Below are 22,388 nucleotides of genomic sequence, written 5' to 3' on the forward strand. Positions count from 1 at the left end.
TTGGGCGTGGCCACGTGGCTACTGTCTATGTTCTTGATACATTGTATGTTGTATATATGTCTACCTGACCTAGAGAAGAGATAGAAAAACAGGACGTAAGATATCACAAGAAATGTACACACTGCCCTACTATGTAACTGTACCCTTTTTGCACAACACCTTGTCAAAAAATTTGTGTTCAATTAATAAACAAATAAATAAAAAAAAAAGAAATGGGAGAACAAAACATGCTCTTCTCAAGACACTCCACTCAAACTTTCCACTGGCAATGTATAGCTCAGGGCCCTACTCCAGCTGCTAGCTATCCACTGTCATTGTAAGTAAGGAGAAAGCTAGCATAATTATCTATGCTAACTATGGTAAAAGGCTAGCATAGTTAGTTCAAATTCTGTCTGAGAATATGGCCTAGTGGCAAGAGTGCTTGCCTCGTATACACGAAGCCCTGGGTTCAATTCCTCAGCACCACATATACAAAAAAACAGCCAGAAGTGGCACTGTGGCTCAAGTGGCAGAGTGCTAGCCTTGAGCAAGAAGAAGCCAGGGACAGTGCTCAGGCCTTGAGTCCAAGCCCCTGGACTGGCAAAAAAAAAAAAAAAAAAAAAAAAGTGCTTGCCTCATATAATATGGATGAAGCAGAACAGTTGTTCCTAAACAGTTTGAGGAGGCAGACAACACTACTGCTGAACCTATAAACTGTTGTTGTCTTCTTCACAGATAGGAAACCTCCATAAGCACACAATGTAAAGGTGTTATGGGGCTTGCCTCGACATGCAATAGCCAGGTGTATATGCAACGGAGAAGACTAAAGAAATCTCTGCTGCCCTTTGGAGCCACAGGAAAGCCTGCTTGACAGGGCTGGGCTACACAGGTCTGCTTTTCCAACTCTAACTGCCCACTGGACCAGCTAGACTAAAAATCAAGGAGGATAATCCTCTATATTTAATTGCCTCTTTTATCTGAAGCCCATAAGCCATGAAATAAATTATAACCTTCCTTCCTTTCACGACAGTCTTCTGAAATACTGTTTTACAAAGGGTAAATTACTTCCATGTAGAATTTCCAGAGGAGCTAGCTCTCTTTTTTAAAGCAAGAATAACTTTACCTACAGGTAACCATAAAAATTCCCTCAGAATTTAAGGAACACAAAGAGCCTCTTACTTGCCTCCATCCTCAAATCCTTTAAAAATGAAAATTTCCCCATTGATGCTTCATGTTATCAGGTCAGAATTGTAAGTAGTACTTGTTTAATAATGAAAAGAGGAAAAACAGATTAGATTCCTAATACCATGGCATAGTAGCTAATCATCTTTAACTGTTGTACTTAATAATCCTTTTGAGAAACTGAAAAAAAGCAAACAAATTACATTTCTAAAAAGTGTTTTAATCTATACTATATAACTTCCATATAATTTTGAGCTCACAATTCTTCTGAAGCCCTTCTAGGAACCCTCTCCAGTCTAGGACTAAGAGCCTGTAGGTAAGAAGGAATAAATTTGGTACATCTTTCCAAGAGCTCCTGTGCATGTGCGGAATATGAGGGATCTCAAGAGAGTTCTCTCTATCCTTCAGACTACTACCTAGAACTGACTCTATCTAGAGTCCAAATTGAAATGTATGACTCCCCCTCAACAAGAAATGTGGATTTTTCATTCGCTCTCTGCTTAGAAATAGGTTCTCCTGGCTTCAGAAAAGCAGAACATGTTAGCTGATGACCAACTGAGAGCACCTGCTAAACAGCTTTTCATACTTGCTGATTATTCACACAAACTGAGAAACGAGGAGAAGGAAAGTCTAAACACATTATGAATCAAGGGGGCTCACCTCTGAGGTTTTCGAATATCCCAGAGTCCCACTCCTTCTTTTGAATTGGCTGTGGCCAACAACCTGGGTTCCACTGGGTTAAACATGACACTGTGAAAGGCTGATGGATAGTTTGCCAGACAGAAGGGCTCTGTGAAAAAGAGAAATTACGATCAGTTCACCCTTTGGGTCATTGGCAGGCAGACGATAAGCAAGAGTGTGAGGGCAAGTAGGAGCAAACTCTTTAATGACCCATAACTTCACTGTGAACATATCCCACAAGGCACCCTTCCTCAAGTCTCCGGAGCCCTGCACACACTTTTGCCAGGCAGAAAGTCTCACAACAGTAACTTAAACATGTTTGACAAAATTTTAAATCATAACACTCAGGAAACTATATAACATCTGAAAGGAGGAAGCTGTTTTATATTAGTAAAACTAAATTCCACAAGAGCTTTAAAAATTTACAATCCATTTCCACTAGATTCAACCTAAATGTATTAGATAAAATTGTAAGTTTTAAACTGCAAATGAAATTGATAAAGACAAAGCAAAATGGTGAAAATATTAAGATAAGGTAAAACAATGGTGCAGTTTTCCCCTCAGATTCACAATACTCCCTAAATGGCTAATGCCCTAAATGCTCCCTAAATTCCTAACTGTAGAATTTTTATGATTTGATTCACTACTAGAATATTAAAAAAAATAAGTTATATGTGGTAGTATACCTCTATAATCTTAGCATTCAAGAGGCTGTTAGGTAAGAGGATCATAAGTTAGAGGCTATGGCCTGGTCTACATAGCAATATCCTTTGTCAAAAAAACCAAAACCAAACAAAAAATTAAAAAGCTCAATACTTCAACTTAACATGCATCTAGCCAATTCCTAGTCAACTTCATTTAGTACTCCTGTATTCCTCTGCATAAATTAGCAGTCTCCAGGTGAAGGAGAAATCAGTTTGCTACCTAGAAGGACATATTTCTATGGAAGCTATTAAAGCCAAAGACAGCACCTCTCTGTCTATGATTAACATATGCAGTCCTGCACAGGACCTTGGGCAGCTGAAGAACTCAGTCATCTTAGCCATCAAACAAATAGACAAAGAAGAATCAAACCTACTAAGTACACAGAGAGTCAGCCATAGCACTGTTCACAACCAGGTCTGCCTGACTGTAAGGACAAGTTTCTCTGAACATCAATAATGAGTACAGCTAAGGCTGGGAATGTGGCTTATGACAGATTGCTTACCTAGTATGCATGAAGCACTGGGTTTGATTCCTCAGCACCACATAAACAGAGAAAGCTGGAAGAGGCACTGTGGCTTAAGTGGTAGAGTGCTGGCCTTGAGTAAAAGAAGCTCAGGGACAGTGCTTAGGCCCTGAGTTCAAGCCCCCAGGACTGGCAATCCACAGGCAGGATGGTAACTGTGTACATGGGTGTGATTGATTATTCAAAGACAAACTAAACCTGGAGTTGGTAAGGGTGGTGGCAAGAGGGTGGTACTGAGGAAAGAGCCTTTGAAGAATGAGTTACAGAGAGCAATCTCTCCGCAGGAAATGAGCTGAGAAGATGTATTTCCTGAAGAACTTTAGTAGAGAATGTCAAAACAAGTTCTTCATTTCACACTTGAAAGACTGAAAGAATACAATGGAGGAAATGCTCAGTGACAATTCTCCTTACAAAGTGCTTTGCCCTCTTTCTACAATCCTATGCAGGTATAAGGGAAAGTTCTGTGGGCTTTTTTAAAAAGAGCAAGACCACTAGTATGTCTACAAGAAAGTGCACACCACATTCATTCTCTGTAAACAATTAGGAGTTAGTTATGTGTCAGTATCACACAGAGCTGGCCCCTAGAGGCCAAGCCTCTGTGATGAGGCACCACAGTTGTTGTTCCTAGGGGCACTAAATACCACAGTGCAAGAGTTTGTGGAGATTCACAGGTAGCTAGAGAAGAGATGGCAAAGGTGCCTCACTTCTGACAATTTAGGGTAGGAACCATGCCACATGTAAGAGTCTCATAATTCTTCTCACATCCAGACACTCATAAACTGAATCTGCAATAAACTTGACATCAAACTATTCAATATATAACCCAGTGACCTTTGATGCAGTGACCCTACCTCCATGGGGAGACTCCCGGATATCCCAAATGAGAACCCGGCCATCATCTGAGGAGCTGGCAAAAATGTTGTCATTCACTGGACTCACTGACAAGCCATATACTGCATCTTCATGAGCAAACACATCCAAGGTCTCACTGCTGAGAGAGAAAACAAAAGAAGCACACAGGCATATGTGTGTATGTGTATGTATATATGTATGTATGTTAAATATGTATACACACACACACACACACACACACACACACACACACACACACACACACAGCATAAAGTCTCAGCCCATGGTTACTTTCATTCCCAGGAGTAAGTTGATTTAGTTAAATCAAAAGGATATTGTAGGGGGCTGGGGATATAGCCTAGTGGCAAGAGTGCCTGCCTCGGATACACGAGGCCCTAGGTTCGATTCCCCAGCACCACATATACAGAAAAACGGCCAGAAGCGGTGCTGTGGCTCAAGTGGCAGAGTGCTAGCCTTGAGCGGGAAGAAGCCAGGGACAGTTCAGGCCCTGAGTCCAAGGCCCAGGACTGGCCAAAAAAAAAAAAAAGGGATATTGTATTTCCTGAAAGATCAGTACTCAATTTTCAAATGAAAATGTGTGTGTATACTACTACATGTAATGTAATATATAATATTTATTAAAGCATAGTAAAAGTATGTTTCATAACTTTCACAGTAAAAGTATATTTCACAACTTTCACACTAAATACAAATATTTTAAAGTAACTCAGCAAGTGCAGTGGCTCATACCCATGATCCCAACTATTCATAAAAAGGACACTGGGAGCCATGAGCTGGTGGCCCACACCTGTAATCCTAGCCACTCAGGAGACTGAGATCTGAGGATCACAGTTTGAAGCCAGCCCAGGCAGGAAAGTCTGTGAGGCTCTTATCTCCAATTAGCCACCTGAAAACTGGAAGTGGTGCTGTGGCTCAAAGTGGTAGCCTTGATCAAAAAAGCTCAGGGGCAGCTCCCATACCCTAAGTTCAAGCCCCACAGCATGCAAAAAGAAAAAGAAAAAGACTTTGGGAAGATTGCATTTGAAGCTAGCTAGGGCAGAAAAGTTAGGGAGACTACATCTCAACCAGTAAGCTACAAGTGGTGGTTCACATTTGTGGTCCAGCTATGTGGGAAGAATAGAAGATCATAGTCTGAGACCAAATATAAGACCCTAACTTGAAAATAACTGGAGGTGTGGCTCAAGAGATAGAATGCTTACCTAGCATGCATGAGGCCCTGACTCAATGCACAGTACTGCTCCCCCCAAAATAAAAAACCAACAATAAAAACACAGTCTGGTACATTACAGTAAGAATTCAAGGGGCTGGGGATATGGCCTAGTGGCAAGAGAGCTTGACTCATATATATGAGGCCCTGGGTTCAATTCCCCAGCACCACATATACAGAAAACGGCCAGAAGTGGCGCTGTGGCTCAGGTGGCAGAGTGCTAGCCTTGAGCAAAAAGAAGCCAGGGACAGTGCTCAGGCCCTGAGTTCAAGGCCCAGGACTGGCCAAAAAAAAAAGAAAAGAATTCAATAAATATTACCTATTACTATTTCTATTACTAAACACGATTTCCCTTCGCCTTTTGATCTCTTTAAATTTGTACCTAAACTAATTTCATACCAACTTTTTTTTGAACTGGTCCTGGGACTTGAACTCAGGGCCAGGGCACTGTCGCTGAGCTTCTTTGGCTAGCAACTCTACCACTTGAACCACAACACCACTTCTAGCTTTTTTTATTTGAGATAAGGGTCTCATAGACTTTCCTGCCCAGGTTGGCTTCAAACCATGATCTTCAGATCTCAGACTCCCAGGCTTGTGTACCCAAAAATCAAAACTTTATCTCAAAACTATTATAGGATGCAGGTATCAGTGGTCCAAGCCTATAACCCTAGCTATTAAGAAGCTGAGATCTTAGAATCTCAGTTCAAAACCAACCATGGCAGACAAATCTGACTGTTATCTCCAATTAACTAGGAAAAAGCTGGAAGCAGAGGGTGGCTCAAGTACAGAATGCTGGCTGTGAACATAACAGCTGAGCATGAGCTTCAGGTCCTGAGTTCAAGCTTCAGTATTCTTACAGAAATCTCTCTCCAAAAAGAACCATTGATTCCATGTTTTTTTTCCAAAAGCTAAATAGAAGATTTTGATCTACAGAATTATTTACCATTCTTCATATGAAAAATACAAAACTTCACCAGATCCCTGTGGCTCATGCATGTAATCCTAACAACTCATGAGGTTGAAATCTGAAGACTGTGGTTCCAAGCCAGCCCAAGCAAGAAAGTCTATGAGACTCTCATCTCCAATAAGCCACCAGAAAACCAGAAGTGGCTCTGTGACTCAAAATGGTAGAACACTAGCTTTGAGAAAAAAAGCTCAGGGACGGCACACAGGCCCTGAGTTCAAGGCCCACAACTGACAAAAAAAGAAACTTCACACATCAATAATCTATTTACCTTTCAACATCATGAAGGATAACTTGCTCATCATTTCCTGTAAAGGAAAAAAAAGCAGACATTGGTAATTCCTGAAAGTCGGTCCCTGCCCACATTACAGTGTAGTATTTTAAAGTTTTGGGGGACAAAATATCAACATAGTCAAGATTAATACAAGTCAGATTTATTAATCAAGAGATTTATAAAAATAATTTAAAGTTAGGGCAATCTCATAGAGAATTTTTTTAATATAATAGCAATAAGGTATAATATGATAACAGTTCCCCAAATGCATTATCCCAAGGATTAGAGGGGAAATTAGCCACTAAACAAGGGTAAATTATCAAATAAATCCACTTACTCAAGTCAGCTTTTCCCTTTCTACCAGCAAAACATTCATTAACTATGAAACCTGGAAGGAAATCTGTAACATTTCCAAGTTTCAGCTATTTACCTGAGAATAAGGATAATCATTATATCTACTTCAGAGGGCTACTATGAGGCTATAAATACACTCAGAATAAGGCTGAGCATTTGATAAGCCCTCCATAAAAGTGTGCTACTATCCTATCCTTATCGTTTTGTTGCATTAAAATTTGATGACTTGCCATAGGCTGGTGGCTCATACCTGTAATCCTAACTACTTAGGAGGCTTAGATCTGAGGATCATGGTTTGAAGCCAGTCCAGGCAGGAAAATCTGTGAGATTCTTATCTTCAGTTAACTTCCCAAAAAAGCTAGAAGTGGAGCTATGGCTCAACTGGTAGAGCACTAACCTTCAGCAAAAAGCAGCTCAGAGACAAGGCCCAAGCCCTGTGGGACCCAAGCCCCAGAAGCAGCACCAAGAAAAAAAAAAATCAATGACTGTGATTCTAAATAATAGAAATATTTTTCTCTACAACTTCCTCTTGCATTTCTTCTTTTTCCATCAAGGGATCTAAAAGTACTATATTCAAAATGCAGCAGTGGTACACAGTAGACACTATGTTGACAATGAACTATATAACTTGTGGGTGAGGATGGAAGGGCCAAAATGGGAGAGAGTCAAGGAAGTGGGGACACTGTACAAAAAGAAATGTGCTCATTACCTGACTTGAGTAACTGTAACTCCAAAAAAAGAAGGAAACTGGGGGAAAAAAAAAACACCTAAAAACTACAATAAAAATACTGTTATTTGGGGCTGGAAATATGGCCTAGTGGTAGAGTGCTTGCCTTGTATACATGAAGCCCTGGGTTCGATTCCTCACCACCACATATATAGAAAAGGCCAGAGGTGGTAGAGTGCTAGCTTTGAGCAAAAAGAAGTCAGGAACAATGCCCAGTCCCTGAGTTCAAGCCCCATGACTGGCAAAAAAAAATACTATTTAAAATGTACCTTTAAATGGTGTATATGGCTAAAATATAAAAGCCTGAATATAAAAAGATAGAAAGTAAAAAATATCCTACTCCGGGCTTAAATGCATAATCAACTGTCACAGGGAAAACAAGTGTAGCAGTGAAAGTGTGGCCCAGGCCATCTTAAATTTCAGTCCTAGTGGTGAAGTATATTGTGATTGCATGCCAATGAGATGGAAAACTCATATAACTCCTTCCAGGTGTCAGGCGTAGGCTAGGTACAGCACAAATTCCGCTCAGTCCTTGAGAAATTGTTAGTTTAACTGCACAAATTAATAGCAGCAAGAGGATTTGTCCTGCAGTGATATATCTTGGCTTTGAAGACAATTCCTTCATATGCAGGAACAAAGTACATGGGAAAATGAGGCAGTTGCGGAGAGAAATACCTGAAAGTCTTACCAAAGGAAGATTTATAGGGGCAAGTGGGGCAACTAATATAGAAGTATAGCCTGAGCAAAAGGCACAGGTAAAATAAAAATAGTACAGTGCAGAGCACCCTTAAGACTGCAAGTAGTTTAGGAGGTTACAATGTATGTCAATGGCAAGGGAAATGAGACTATAAACTAGGAAGAGTAGAGTTTGGACTATTCCTTAGACACTATAAGGTCAAGGTTTGAATAGTCAAATCTTTGTTTTAAAATCTTTATTTTAAATCTAGCAATGAGTGGAAAGAGAGTTAGAGATTGATAGAAATAACAGTGCTAGGGATCGGACACAGGGCCTTGAAGTACTCTACCACTAGGATATTATTCCCAATCTGTTGAATTTAAATGTCTTGCAAACATAGGTGGGTGCACAGAGGAGTAATCTGCAGCTCAGAAGAGGTCAAGCCCAGAAAGTTGGGCTAAGAGGCTGGCTTAAGCACTAGCCATTCCAATTGTATCATAACAGAAGTCATCCATGAGTCATGACATCAAATTGAATCACAGCCAATGTTCTAAAAAATTATATATGCCGGGCCCTGGTGGTTCACACCTGTAATCCTAACTACTCAGGAGGCTGAGGTGTGAGGATTGTGGTTCGAGGCCAGCCCAGGCAGAAAGGTCCTTGACACTCTTGTCTCCAATAAAGTACTAAGAAAAAGCTGGAAGTGGCACTGTGGCTCAAGTAGTAGAGCACTAGCCTTTAGCAAAAGAAGCTCAGGGACAGCACTCAGGCCCTGAGTTCAAGCCCCAGGACCAACACAATAAACAAACGAATGCATAAATCAAGGGTATACTGCAGAGAGTAAGCTTAAGTATTATATCATGAGTATTTGTCTGTCTGTGTGTGCATGTTTCTGTGGACCAAACTACAACTTAAAGTTTTCTGACAAAGAGAAAGAAAGGAAGGGAGAGTGAAGGAAGAAAGGGAAGGAGGGGAGGGCTATCTAAACTAGTCTAATAGAGAAAAGACAAGCTATTGAAAACCAGTAATTCCACAGCTACATTAAACAAAGGGGAAATTTTAAGAAGTTATTTTAGCACTTGTTTCTCTAATTTCAGCCACAGTTAGTTTCCCAAGGTAGAATCCTCTTACCTCCAGAGAATACTTTGGTATTCCCACTATTGAAAGCCAGGCAAAAAATATTGGAATGGTGCTCTCCTTTCAGTTGTATGGGCTTCACCCTGGAATGGATGGCTTGTTCCATGTGCCATAGCAGAACCCGACGGTCATCTCCTCCTTGAGAGGGGAGCAAGAATCTAGGGTTAAAACAGCTGACTCTACAGGACTGACACTTGGTTTTGCCAACCTCACCTCCTATCCTTTCCAAAACTATATCACCCCAACACTGTATGATTTCAATAAAACTCACAAACCCAGGACTTACCACCATTCAACCATGGGGCACATGACCTCTAGGCCATAAACACTCTCCTGGAATTCTATCTTAAACCAGTATAAAAGTACAAGCTGTGAAATTAAGACCACCACCCCCACAAGCCACCCTATCCCTGTCTTTCTAGAGGCCCAGCTATTGAATTCTGGAGTAATATTTCTAGCAAAACAGTTTTCAAAGCAATCTTCAGAGAGATCACCTCTGATCACCTCATTGACTATGGGCCATAATATGAAAACTAATGAATTGCCTAACCCTAGTAGGAACTAGACAGAACCCAGTTTCATGAAACCCAGTTCAGCTCTTATCTCTGTATAACTTTGAATAGTGTGAATTACACAAGTAATATTACACTGTATAAGACAGTGCCTGGGCTGGGAATATGGCCTACTGGCAAGAGTACTTGCCTTGTATACATGAAGCCCTGGGTTCAATTCCCCAGCACCACATATATAGAAGACGGCCAAAAGTGGTGCTGTGGCTCAAGTGGTAGAGTGCTAGCCTTGAGCAAAAAGAAGCCAGGGACAGTGCTCAAGCCCTGAGTCCAAGCCCAGGACTAGCCAAAAAAAAAAAAAAAAAGACAGTGCCTAAAGGAGGAGAATATTTATGTTCTGTATATTTACAGGGGCATTAAAGATGTTTACAAGGATTAACAGACTTAATGATTACTTCTAAGAAAGGAGAAGAGAAGAAGAGAGAAGTAGAAGAAAGATTGAAGCCAGGTGCCAGTGGCTCACCCTGGTAATACTACCTAATCAGGAGGCTGAGATCTGAGGATTGCAGTTTGAAGCCAGTCTGGGCAGGAAAGTGCATTAGACACATCTCCAATTAACCACCAGAAAACCACAAGTGGTAATGTGAAGTAAAAGAGTGCTAGCCTTGAGCAAAAAGAGCTCAGCATCAACCAAAGGAGGAGGAGTGGAGCTGGGAATGTGGCTTAGTGGTAGAGTGCCTGCCAACCATGCATGAAGCCCTGGGTTCAATTTCTCAGCACCACATAAACAGAAAAAGCTGGAAGTGGTGCTATGGCTCAAGAGGTAGCGTGCTAGCCTTGAGCAAAAAGAAGCCAGGGATAGTGCTCAGGCCCTGAGTTGAAGCCCCCAGGCATGGCAAAATAAAGGAGGAGGAGCAAGAGATGGCACACACATATAATCCTAGCACTGTAAGGCTGAGACAGGAAGATCATGAACTCAAAGCCAGTCTGAAAGTTGGTTGTGCTGGTGGCTCATGCCTGTAATCCTAGCTATTCAGGAAGCTGACATCTGAAAGAGTTAGTGACTTTTTTTCTTTTAACGATGTTTTTATTATCCATGAAGATACTGCTAAATAGGAAAACATCTTTAAGTGTGCAAACAGCCATGAAAGGATGTGTATAAAAACACAAGTCAACCCCTCCCACACAAAAAGCATGAATTTAGAAAAGCACCACATACTGAATAGATTCTATTTCCTTTACTCTAAACAGCCTTAAACCTATCAATTGGCATTATAAAACAGCTGAAAAGGACAGATAGGATGACATGATTTCCAAAGGTTGCAAGATAGCAACAAAAATCTCTCACTTGACTCCTGGTTTGATCATACAGACCTGCTTCTGAAACTCTTATCTCCAATTAAGACAGAAGAGGAGCTGTGGTTTACATAGTAGAATGGGGTAGCCCTGAACACAAAGGCTAAAGGGATAGACCCAAGCCCTGAGTTCAAGTACTAGGACTGGCACCAAAAAATAAATAAAAAGCCAGCCTGTGCTATATAGTGAGACTGACTCAGAAGAAAAAAAAAGTGATTATAGCAAAGTTGCAAGATATAAGGTTTGTAAGATTAATGCGCAAAGTCATTCTCATTGCATCAGAAACAAGATTTGAAATTTGGGGCTGAGAATGTGGCTTAGTGGTTGAGTGCTTGCCTAGCATGCACGAAGTATGCATGAGGCCCTGGATTTGATTCCTCAGTAACACATAAACAACAACAACCAAAAAGAAATTAGATTAAAAGAGGAAAAATATTTTACAAACCTGAACATGAGCCAGGTGCCAGTGGCTCACACCTGTAATCCTAGCTACTTGGGAAGCTGAGATCTGAGGATTGCGGTTCAAAGCCAGCCTGAGCAGGAAAGTCTGTGTGACTCATCTCAAATTAACCACTAGAAAAACGGAAGTAGACTTGTTGTGGCTCAAGTGGTAAAGTGCTAGCCTTAAGCTGAAGAGCTCAGTAACAGAGCCCAGGCCCAGAGTTCAAGCCCCATGACCAACAAAAAAGAAAAATCAAAAAACCTGAACATGTATGGTTCATCACTTAAAGAAAAAAGATCTGAAATTAATAACATTAACAATGATGAGGCATGCCTCACCATTACAGGCATGCCTGTAATCTGTGCTCAGGTAGATGAGTATATGGGAAATCTCTGACTTTTCTCTTAATTTTGCTATGAACATAAAACTACTCTAAAAATCTGTAAGTCTTACAAAGCAAACAAAAATACATTGAAAGTACATTTAAGGAATTATCAAGTCCAATCAATATTGTTCTACATTTCTTTACATCTAGATATTTCATATTGAGGAAGTATTGTTTCTTAGGTATAATAATGGTATTGTGGTTGTGTTAGAAAAATTAAAAGGCTGTGAGCCAGTGTCTCACACCTGTATTCCTTGCTACTCAGGAAGCTGAGGATCACAATTCAAAGCTAGCCTAGGCAGGAAAGTCCATGAGTCACTTATCTCCAATTAACCACCTGAAAACTAGCAGTGGTGCCACAGCTCAAAGTGGTAGAGCACTAGCCTTGAGTGGAAAAAGCTCAGAGACAGCATTTAGGCCAGAAGTTCAAGCTCTACAACCAATGAAGAAGGAAGGAAGGAAGGGAGGGAGGGAGGGAGGGAGGGAGGGAGGGAGGGAGGGAAAGAAAGAAGGAAGGAAAGAGAGCAAGAAGGAAAGAGAGCAAGAAGGGAGGGAGGGAATAGAAAAGGAAAAAGAAGGAAGGAAGGAAGGAAGGAAGGAAGGAAGGAAGGAAGGAAGGAAGGAAGGAAGGAAGGGAGTGATGGAGGGAAAGTCCCTTGTGTAATATGGAACACATCTAGAATTTCAAAAGTAGAGAGATAGAGAGATAGATGATTAATAATAAGGACATTATTAAGACGAAAACACTATTTTGTTCTATTTATGGCAAAGAACTATTGTAACTGAGGATACCTCTATATTTATTCACTAAGACCTCTGCCAAGCAACATAATCTGTCTTGAATTGGAGCAGCTTAAGGAGAAAAAAAAAAACCTGTTCAATTAAAAATAGAGTATCTATCCCTTGGCACTCAAAGTCTTGGCCTAAGTATATTCCCCCATCACCCAGACAGCATTATCTAAATGTTCTTTCTAGGCATTTACAGGATGATTTAATTTTATCAAGTAATTTACTAATTCAAAATATATGATTGTTGAATGCCTTGGATTATTTAAGTTTCATTAATACTTATGATAATGACAATCCACGTTATCTTCATCTTGAAAATAGTAGAACAAAAATGATCACTGTGGTAAGGCCTGCCTCTTCTCTTACTCTTCAAGGAAGTATAAGAAGATATAAAGTGTATCTCTACCTTCTTTCTCCCCGTCCCCCATTTTCTTAGGCAAGGTATTAAGAACCTTGTACAAAGTCCTGGTGTTGGCAGCCAGTAGGTACAAATTGAGGCCTACACTGAAAATGTTTGGTTATTTTATAAACCAGCAGAGGGAGGAGAACAGCTGTGTCCAAGCCACTGACCTCACAAAGCAAAGGAGGGCGGTAAAAAATATGTCAGTTCAGATGCAGAAACAGCTGTATAGTTCTGTTTCCTTGACAGACCTAGTCAGTTTAAAAGGATGGAGATTTATTAGACAGTTCCACACAGACTCATAGACTTGCAAAGAGTCTAAGTAAAATGATCCTTTAAGGTAACATGTGAGCCTAACAGTTGGGTATTAATGCAATCGGTCTCAGTAAAGAGGGGGCTCAGGTTCAGCCTCTCCAGGGTATATAAAACAGAATACAGGGGACGTCTCAGGAAGGCTCCACCCTTTGGATTGGTATCAATGCCCAAACCAGACATGGGACAATCAAAGGCCAGGCTGGTATTGTTTTTTGAGTTTATCTATTGTTGTTATTTGGGAGGGGCGCATTTTTATTGTTATTGTAAAGGTGATATACAGAGGGGTTACAGTTACATAAGTCAGATAAAGAGTACATTTCTTTTTTTGTGGTATTGGGGATAAAGCCCAGGGCTTTGTGTTTAGCTAAACAAGTGCTCTACCCCTGATATACAACCCCAGCAAAGACCAGGCTTAGAGATAATTGTGTAGGTTTAGCTGGGTGCAAGTGGCTCATGCCCACAGTCCTAGCTACTCAGGAGGCTGAGATCTGAGGATCACAGTTCAAAGCCAACTGGGGCAGTAAAGTCCCATGAGACTCTTTGTTCCAATTAACCACCAGATAACCAGAAGTGGTGCTAAGGCTCAAAGAGGTAGAGCACTAACTTGAGCGAAAGAGCTCAGGGACGTGCTGTCCAGGCTCAAGCTCCACAATCCAAGCACAAAAAAACACCCCAATATTCTAAGATGCCATCCCACTCCAGATAGTGGCAGCCATCAGGAAAACAAAAAACAACAAATGGTGAAGTGGATGTGGGGGGAAAAGGATTGCTCAATACACTGCTGGTGGGAATGTAAACTAGTGCAGCTTCTGTGAAAATCAGCATGTAGATTACTCAAAAGTCTAAATATCTTATGACCCTGACAGACCACTATTGGGCATGTATCAGAAGGAGAGCAAATCAATTTATCAGAAAAGCATCTGTATATCCATGTTTATCAAAACACTGTTCATGACAGATAAATGGATAAAGATGTGAGATATTTATCAACCATGTTTTCACTTATATGTGGAAGCTAGATCCAAAAACCATTCATACTCATGAACATGTACATAAATACTTATTTAGATGGCTAAACATAGAACATAAGCTAAGAAACTACTCAGGAGGAGAGGGAAGAATGAAAAAAGAAAAAAGGGGACTATAAAATACATTGTAAATATATATGAGAACAGCATAAAGATACTCAAAAGCTGATAATCAAGCTGATAATAAGATTCTGTACATGGGTGGAGAAGGGGTTTGCTGGCAGGGAGGGTAAAGAAGTTTGACTATTGTCAAACAACAAGGAAACCTGTTAGGAGGATGCTATTTGCCTTTTTTTTTTTTATTTGTGTGCTAGTCCTGGGGCTTGAACTAAGGGCCTAAGCACTGTTCCTGGCTTCCTTTTGCTCAAGGCTAGCACTCTACCACTTGAGCCACAGTGTCACTTCTGGTTTTTTCTATTTATGTGGTACTGGGGAATCAAGCCCAGGGCTTCATGCATCCAAGGCAAGCACACTACTGCTAAGCCACATTCCCAGCCCAGAAATGTACTCTTTACCTGACTTATGTAACTGTAACCCCTCTGTACATCACCTTTATTATACCAACTTAAAAACAAACATATAATGATGATATATAATGTCAAGATTTGGAAAACCTGGCTAGTGATGAAATGTTATAACATTTCCCTAGCACTCAATAGCCTTGAGCAAAAAAAGCTCAGAAACAATGCCTAGGCCCTGAGTTCAGGTCCCAGAATAACAAATGAACAAACTAAATAAATAAATAAATAAATAAATAAATGATAAACTTGAGTAATGAATTTTAATGTAGTGTTCCATGACTACTTGCTCTCTCCTAGCAAGCATAAGGCCTGAGGCCAATTCCCAGTAATATATAATACACACAATATATATAATACAGGCCCTGAGTTTATCTCTAAAACCACCAGGCTATGACAAGTTCTTCAATATCTGAATATATATAGCTAGATATAGATATCTGTAGACATCTATCTATAGATAGACAGATAAGTAGATAGAATAGAATATCTTAGTCATAGGACCCAAGTCTAAACACAAAATTCATTTGTTTCAAATACATCATATTCAAATACATTAACCCATAGGTAATTTTACAGTATTTTTAGTACATCTCAATTTTGATTGTGACCTATCACATGAAGTCATGTGTGAAATTTTATAGTTGTAACATTATGTTAGAACATAAATTTTGGATTTTGTAGTATTTCCAATTTCAGATTTTTAGATTTGTGATGTTTGCAAAATTAGATTCCAATTACATGATCATTAATCCTTGTCAACAATGGAATTCTGTAACAGTAAAATTACAGACAAAAAAAATCAGCTCACAAGTGAAAATAGTAAAATTAGGACTCATACTAGTTTATTTCTCTATGAACATGGCTTTGTGCATGCTAGACAAATGTTCTACCACTGAGTTATTTATTTTTTCTCATGAGTTTAAAAATATATTATCAACATTTAATACTTAAATATTCATTCAAAGATCACCTAAATTCAGCTTACATACCTGAACTTTGGAAACAGTACAACCTTTTCTTTCCTGAGGACTGAATACAAGCATACTAGGCAAGCACTCTACTTCTTGAAACACACATCAATTCATTTTTTATTTCTATTTTGTTTCTCAAACAAACTCTTACTAACTTTTCCTGGCTCTGCCTCCAGAACTGTTTGAACTGTAATGATGCTCCACCATTTTCTAGTGTGTAAGCAAAAAATGGTAAACAATTGAGGAGTAAACAAGAAAGGAAATTTCGGCCAGATGCCAATGGCACCTGTAATCCTAGCTACTCAGAACCTCGGTAGACCGAGGTTCAAAGCAGCCCAGGCAGGAAAGTCCATGAGACTCATCTCCAATTAACCACCAGAAAGCCAGACATGGAGCTATGGCTCATGAGGTAGAGTTCTAGCCTTGAGCACAAAAGCCCAGGGATAACACCCAGGCCCTGAGTTCAAGCCCCAGGGTCAGCACAAAAATAAAGAAGGGGACTTTCATTTTCTCACAATAATCTAAGGCTTAATCCTAATTAGTTCTTTATTTCAAAAAACAAATGTGTGTTGGGGGGGGGGGGGGTATGCCACATGCTCAAGGCCTCACAATCGCTAGGCAAGTGCTCTGCCACTTCAGCCAAGCCGCCAGACCTTTTTTGCTTTTGTCTATTTTTCAAGTAACATCTCACAATTTTGCCACTGGCCATCCTCTGATCATGATCTCCCTTTCTAAATTCAACTTCCAGTAGACAGAAGATACCAAATTCAATCCAGGGTCTTATGCACACTAAGCAAGCCTGGAAAATGTGATAACAACATAAAGATTAAACATTTTTTATCAACAATAGAAATACACGTACTATTTGCTTTGCTCAATGCATGAGAATAAATGTACTTCTAAATGTACTTATTCCTTAACTTGGAATTCAGAGAGATGAATCCATGTGTGTCAAGTTATATAGGTCAATAGTTTCACTAATCTAAATTACAACCAACCCCATCAATAATCAGTGAGTACAACTGTAGGGTTAGCTCAGTGATAAAGCAGTGTGCTTAGCAGATGAGAGATTCTGGGCCGATTGCTAGTGGTTCATGCATGTAATACTAGCTACTCAGGAAGCTGAGATCTGAGGATCATGGTTCGAAGCCAGCCCAGGCAGGAAAGTCTATGACACTCTTACCTCCAATTAATCACCAGAAAACAAGTGGTGCTGTGGCTAAAGTGGTAGAGTGCTTACCTTGAGCAAAAAAGCTCAGGGACTGCACCTAGGACCTGAGTTCAAGCTTTAGAACTGGCACAATAGTATTAATAATAACTGAATAAACAAAAAGTGAACTCATAAATGAATTTGGTGAATGAAGGTATGAACTAGGACTGAGACTTCTATTAGATACTCTTAGGAATTAAAAACACATTAGAAAACCAATTCAAGAATAATCCTTAGAACAACACTGAACTCAAAGACAACTTTGTGTATATGTGTGCTTGCACACATGCTAGTACTTAGGTTTGAACTCAAGGCCTAGGCACTGTTTCTTAGCTTTTTCTTTCTTTTTTTTTTTTTCGGTCATGGGGCTTGAACTCAGGCCTGGGTGTTGTCCCTAAGTTCTTTCACTGAAGGCTAGCACTCTACCACTATGAGCTACAGCTCCACTTCTGTTTTTTGAGTGGTTAATTGGAGACTCTTCAGCCTGGTCTGGCTTGGAACTGCAGTCCTCAGATCTCAGCCTCTTAAGTACCTAGGATTACAAGTGTGAGCCACCAGCACCCAGCTTAGCTATTTCTTTTTTTTTTTTTTTTCCTTTTTTTTTTTCCCAGCTTAGCTATTTCACTCAAGGCTGGTACTCTACCATTTGAGCCACAGCTCCACTTCTGGCTTCTTGGAGGTCAACTGGAGATAAGAGTCTCATGGACTTTTCAGCTTAGGTGGGCTTTGACCCAGAATCCTCAGATCTCAGCCTCCTGTATAGCTAGGATTACAGGGATGAGTAATCAGCACTAGGAACTGAGCACAAAGACTTCTTCAAAAATCATATTTTTATTATTTTTAAGTAGTTGTAAAAGGCAGTTACCAGTCAACAAATCAGTTGATGAGTCCAACACATATTGATCAGTATCATCCTTTTATTCCCCTAGTCCTTCCCAACCCAATCCTTCCCCTCAATTTTCCTAATTACATAGGATATATGTTGAATATTATGACTGCATTCTCTCCCCCTCACCTCGCTTCCTCTCTTCATTCATCTACCCCCTTCCCATTGTCATACACATACACACACACACACACACACACACACACACACAATGTCTAACTAACAGTGTGCTGATGGCTCACCTCTATAATCCTATCTGCTCAGGACACTGAGATGTGAGACTCTTATCTCTAAATAACCAGCAAAAACAGCATGGCTCAAGTGGCAGAGCACCAGGTATGAGTGGAAAATTTGAGCAAAGGCACAAGGCCCTGAGCTCAAACCCCAGTACAAGCTTGAAATAAAAAGTCTAGTAAGACTGATGATAGTGGCTAGAGGCTTGGCTCTGCTGGTAGAGTGCCAACCAATGAGCAAAAGTGTTAGGTGCCAAGTTTGTATCCAGTCTCAGATCTTTAAAAAAAAAAAAAATGACAGACTGGTCAGATGGGCTCATGCCTATAACCACAGCTACACCAAAAACTATAGGTAGAAGAACCAGTCTAAGACCAGCCCAGGCAAAAATGCAAAGCCTCTATTCCAAAATTAACTGAAGCAAAAGGACTGGGAACATACACAAGTGGTAGAATGCCTGCCTGGCAAGCATGGTACCAAAAACAAACAAACAGAAGTGATATAACATGGTTCTTAAATATTTTCATCTTTTACAGATATTAATTAGCTGACTGAAGAATGAGTTACATAATATATACAAATACTCCTATTAGTTTATACTTGTTGTATAATCTCTATTTTCATTTTTGGTGTGTATTCAGTCCCAGGGCTTGAACTCAGGGCCTGGATACTGTCCCTCAGCTTTTTTTATTTTCATTAAATACTGTTTTAGATGTTCAGAGACACAGAGGCATTGTGCCTGTGTATTCCTCCCTTAAGAGTAATTAATTCCTCAGCTTTGTGGGTCAATGCTGGTGCTCTACCACTTGAGTCACAGCTCCACTTCTAGCTTATTTTGCTGGTTAATTGGAGATAAAATCTTACAGACTGTCCTGTACAGTCTGGCTTCAGAGTGTCAACCTCAGATCTTAGCCTCCTGAGTAGCTAGGATTAAAGGTGAACCCATTGGCACCCAGGTCTCTATTTTCATGCCAAAGTCTAAAGGCCATATCCATAGGCTTTCTTTCTTTCCTACCAAACCTCATAGGCAAGAACAATTTTTGCTATATTAAGCACTACAAACGAGAGAAAAATCAACTATCTATCAAAGAATAATAAGGCAGAAGAAAAAACTTAAAAAGGGTCATGCACTGTTATGAGAGTTAAATACTTCTAAAATGACAGCGTCTTTAAAGCATAAGTTATATTTAATTCATCATCCATGTCCTCATAGTTCCTGTCCTATAAGTAATACACACTCAAAAACTATTTGTTGAACTACAAATAGATATTAAATATAAAGAATAAAATTTAACATCCTCATAGCAATCGATTAGCAGTAGAGGTCAGCATTCTAAATAGGGAGAGAAAAAAGAGGAGCACAATAATAGATTGAAGACAAAAGAAAAGGAAAGGAAGGGCTCAAAACAAACAAAAACCTCATTAATGGATGGCCAATCACCTTTTCTTTTTTTTTTTGCCAGTCCTGGGGCTTGGACTCAGGGCCTGAGCACTGTCCCTGGCTTCTTTTTGCTCAAGGCTAGCAGTCTGCCTCTTGAGCCACAGCGCCACTTCTGGCCGTTTTCTGTATATGTGGTGCTGGGGAATTGAACCCAGGGCCTCATGGATACCAGGCAAGCACTCTTGCCACTAGGCCATATCCCCAGCCCCGGCCAATCACCTTTTCAAAAGCAGCTGTCTGCCCATCACTAGCCATATTTCTTCTGATAACTTCTGAGGCAAGAAACTCACTTTAACTAAACGTACGGGTAGATTTAAGTCAAATTTAACTTTTATTTAAAGACAAATACTATCTATAGATGTTTTTCTAAATTTTTATTGCTATTATAAAGGTGATATAGAGAAGTTACAGTTACATAAGAGTATATTTCTTTTTGGACAATATCACCCCTCCTCACACAGATAATGTGCTTTATAGACTAATTCCTTTACGAAAACCTGATTCCATTACATGTGATATAATTAGTGACTGAGCAATAGGAAATGATCATTAATCACTCAAATTATGCATGTAGTTATAATCACTGATATTACTTGGTCCTTTAAAAAAAAAACAAAGCTTATCCACAAAGATCTTTTTTTTTTTTTTCAGTCATGGGGCTTGAACTCAGGGCCTAGGCACTGGCCCCTGAGCTCTTTGAGCTCCTTTGCTCAAGGCTACCTACCGCTCTACCACTTCTTGGTTTTTGAATGCCTTATTGGAGATAAGAGTCTCATGAACTTTCCAGCTTGGGCTGGCTTTGAACTTTGACTCTGATCTCAACCTCCTGAGTAGCTAGGATTACAGGAATGAGCCACCAATGCCCAGCCCACAAAGCATTTTTAACAGTTCAATTCATGGAGCTCTTTCTCAATTTGGCATGACGTACTATGTTATGTGCAGTATGTTAGATGTTGATGTCAGTTTCCTAAAAGCTTTTTTTTTTCTTTTTGCTCAGGGCCTGAGCACTGTCCCTAAGCTTCTTTGTGCTCAAGGTAGTTCTCTACTAGCATCCCTTCCAGTTTTTTTTGAGTGGTTTGTTGAAAATAAGTCTCATGGGGGCTTTTCTGCTTGTCTGGCTTCAACCATGATCATCAGATCTCAGCCTCCTGAATAGCTAGGATTATAGGCATGAGCCAGTGCTAACCTAAAAGCTTTTAGTGAGGTCAGGAAAAACAGTAACAGCAACAGTGGTAGTAGCACCTAGAGAAAGACTGAGGATAGGCCTCTCATTGTATTTCTTGCAGACTTGACTACAACCCTGGTGAGGTTTTGTCCTCACTACATAAAAGAGCAAATAAACACAGAGGTTAAGTGACTTTCCAAAGATAACCTACTCACCAAGTAGCTACACTGGTATTCACCCCAGGCAGTTTGAGTCCAATCTTAATCTCACTACATAACTATGAATCCCTATAATGCTCAATGAGGCCAGGGTCATATGTGAAATAAAATAGGCTAGTTATCTCCCTTTATAAAATATTATAGCCAAGCAACTAAAAAATACCTCTCCAGTCACAAGTCCTACTTAATTAACCATTTTAAACAGCATAGTTGCTGAGCAGCATAGCTATTTGTAAAGCTTTTGAAAGTACTTTTTTCTGACATTTAGTGTAAACACACACACAGGAAAATCATAAACTCCCAGTATAGTTCAAAACCTCATACTTATGAGTTATTAATCTGCTAGCTCTATCAATTCCAATGCCTGAAACTTCACAGGTAAGATAATGTTAAAACCATTCTTATCCCCAAAGTGCCAAATCTTTACTTTTGTTCACTACTAAAATTTTGCTTGCATAATACTTTACAAGATATAAAAAAAAGCAGATTTACAATCCAAATCAGATCCACAAAGAGCTACTTTCTGATAATGTTTATTTTCTCAAAGAAAAACAATAAACTGCCAAGCCATGCGCAGATGGCTCACACCTATAATCTTAGCTACTCAGGAGGATGAGATCTGAGGATCATGATTCAAAGCCAGCCTGGGCAGGAAAGTCCATGAAACTCTTATCTTCAATTAACCACCAGAAAACCAGAAGTGGCTCCGTGGTGCAAAGTGGTAGAGTGCTAGCCTTGAGCAGAAAAGCTCAGGGGCAGTGCACAGGCCCTAAATTCAAGACTAATGACAAAAACAAAACAAACACACACACAAAAAAAAAACAGTAAACCTACACAGAGTCTCACAACAAGAGAAAAACCACTAAGAAGCAGTGAAGGCAATGGAGAGCTGACAGTACAGATCAGTACAGCACAAGTAAAATATAAAATAGGGGCTAGGAACTTAGCTCAGAAGTAGAACATGTGCTTAACAAGTACAAGTCCTTGACTTTAAGTCCCTGCACTGAAAATACTTATAGTTACAAACAAATAAAAAGCCCAGCATATGCCCTAAATATATACAGTATCCTAATATTGTTAGGCTCTCTTTAAAGAAGCACTTTCAACATATAATGTTGTTCCTCTATCTTTATGTGGAACTTAAGTTCATGTATATTCTACAAGCCTGTAAAAAAAATTCATCAAACATAGGCCAAACTTATAAAAAGTAATATTCACTTAAAACTAAGTAATTTATAA

The 22,388-nt window shown here is 39.8% G+C and overlaps 1 protein-coding gene across 3 annotated transcripts in view; it reads right to left on the reverse strand.

The window, feature by feature from the left end:
- Positions 1 to 22,388, reverse strand: part of Dcaf5 (DDB1 and CUL4 associated factor 5) — a 97,118-nt gene that overhangs the window by 70,082 nt on the left and 4,648 nt on the right. For all 3 annotated transcript variants that reach the window (XM_048362913.1, XM_048362914.1, XM_048362915.1), the window contains exons 2-5: positions 9,277 to 9,420; positions 6,386 to 6,422; positions 3,922 to 4,061; positions 1,822 to 1,951 (exon numbers count right to left, since the gene is read on the reverse strand). In XM_048362913.1, coding sequence (XP_048218870.1) covers positions 1,822 to 1,951; positions 3,922 to 4,061; positions 6,386 to 6,422; positions 9,277 to 9,420 — 451 coding nt within the window. The remainder of the gene's footprint in view (positions 1 to 1,821; positions 1,952 to 3,921; positions 4,062 to 6,385; positions 6,423 to 9,276; positions 9,421 to 22,388) is intronic.

The sequence above is a fragment of the Perognathus longimembris genome, chromosome 14 (assembly GCF_023159225.1).
Source record: "Perognathus longimembris pacificus isolate PPM17 chromosome 14, ASM2315922v1, whole genome shotgun sequence".
Taxonomy (NCBI): Eukaryota; Metazoa; Chordata; class Mammalia; order Rodentia; family Heteromyidae; genus Perognathus; species Perognathus longimembris.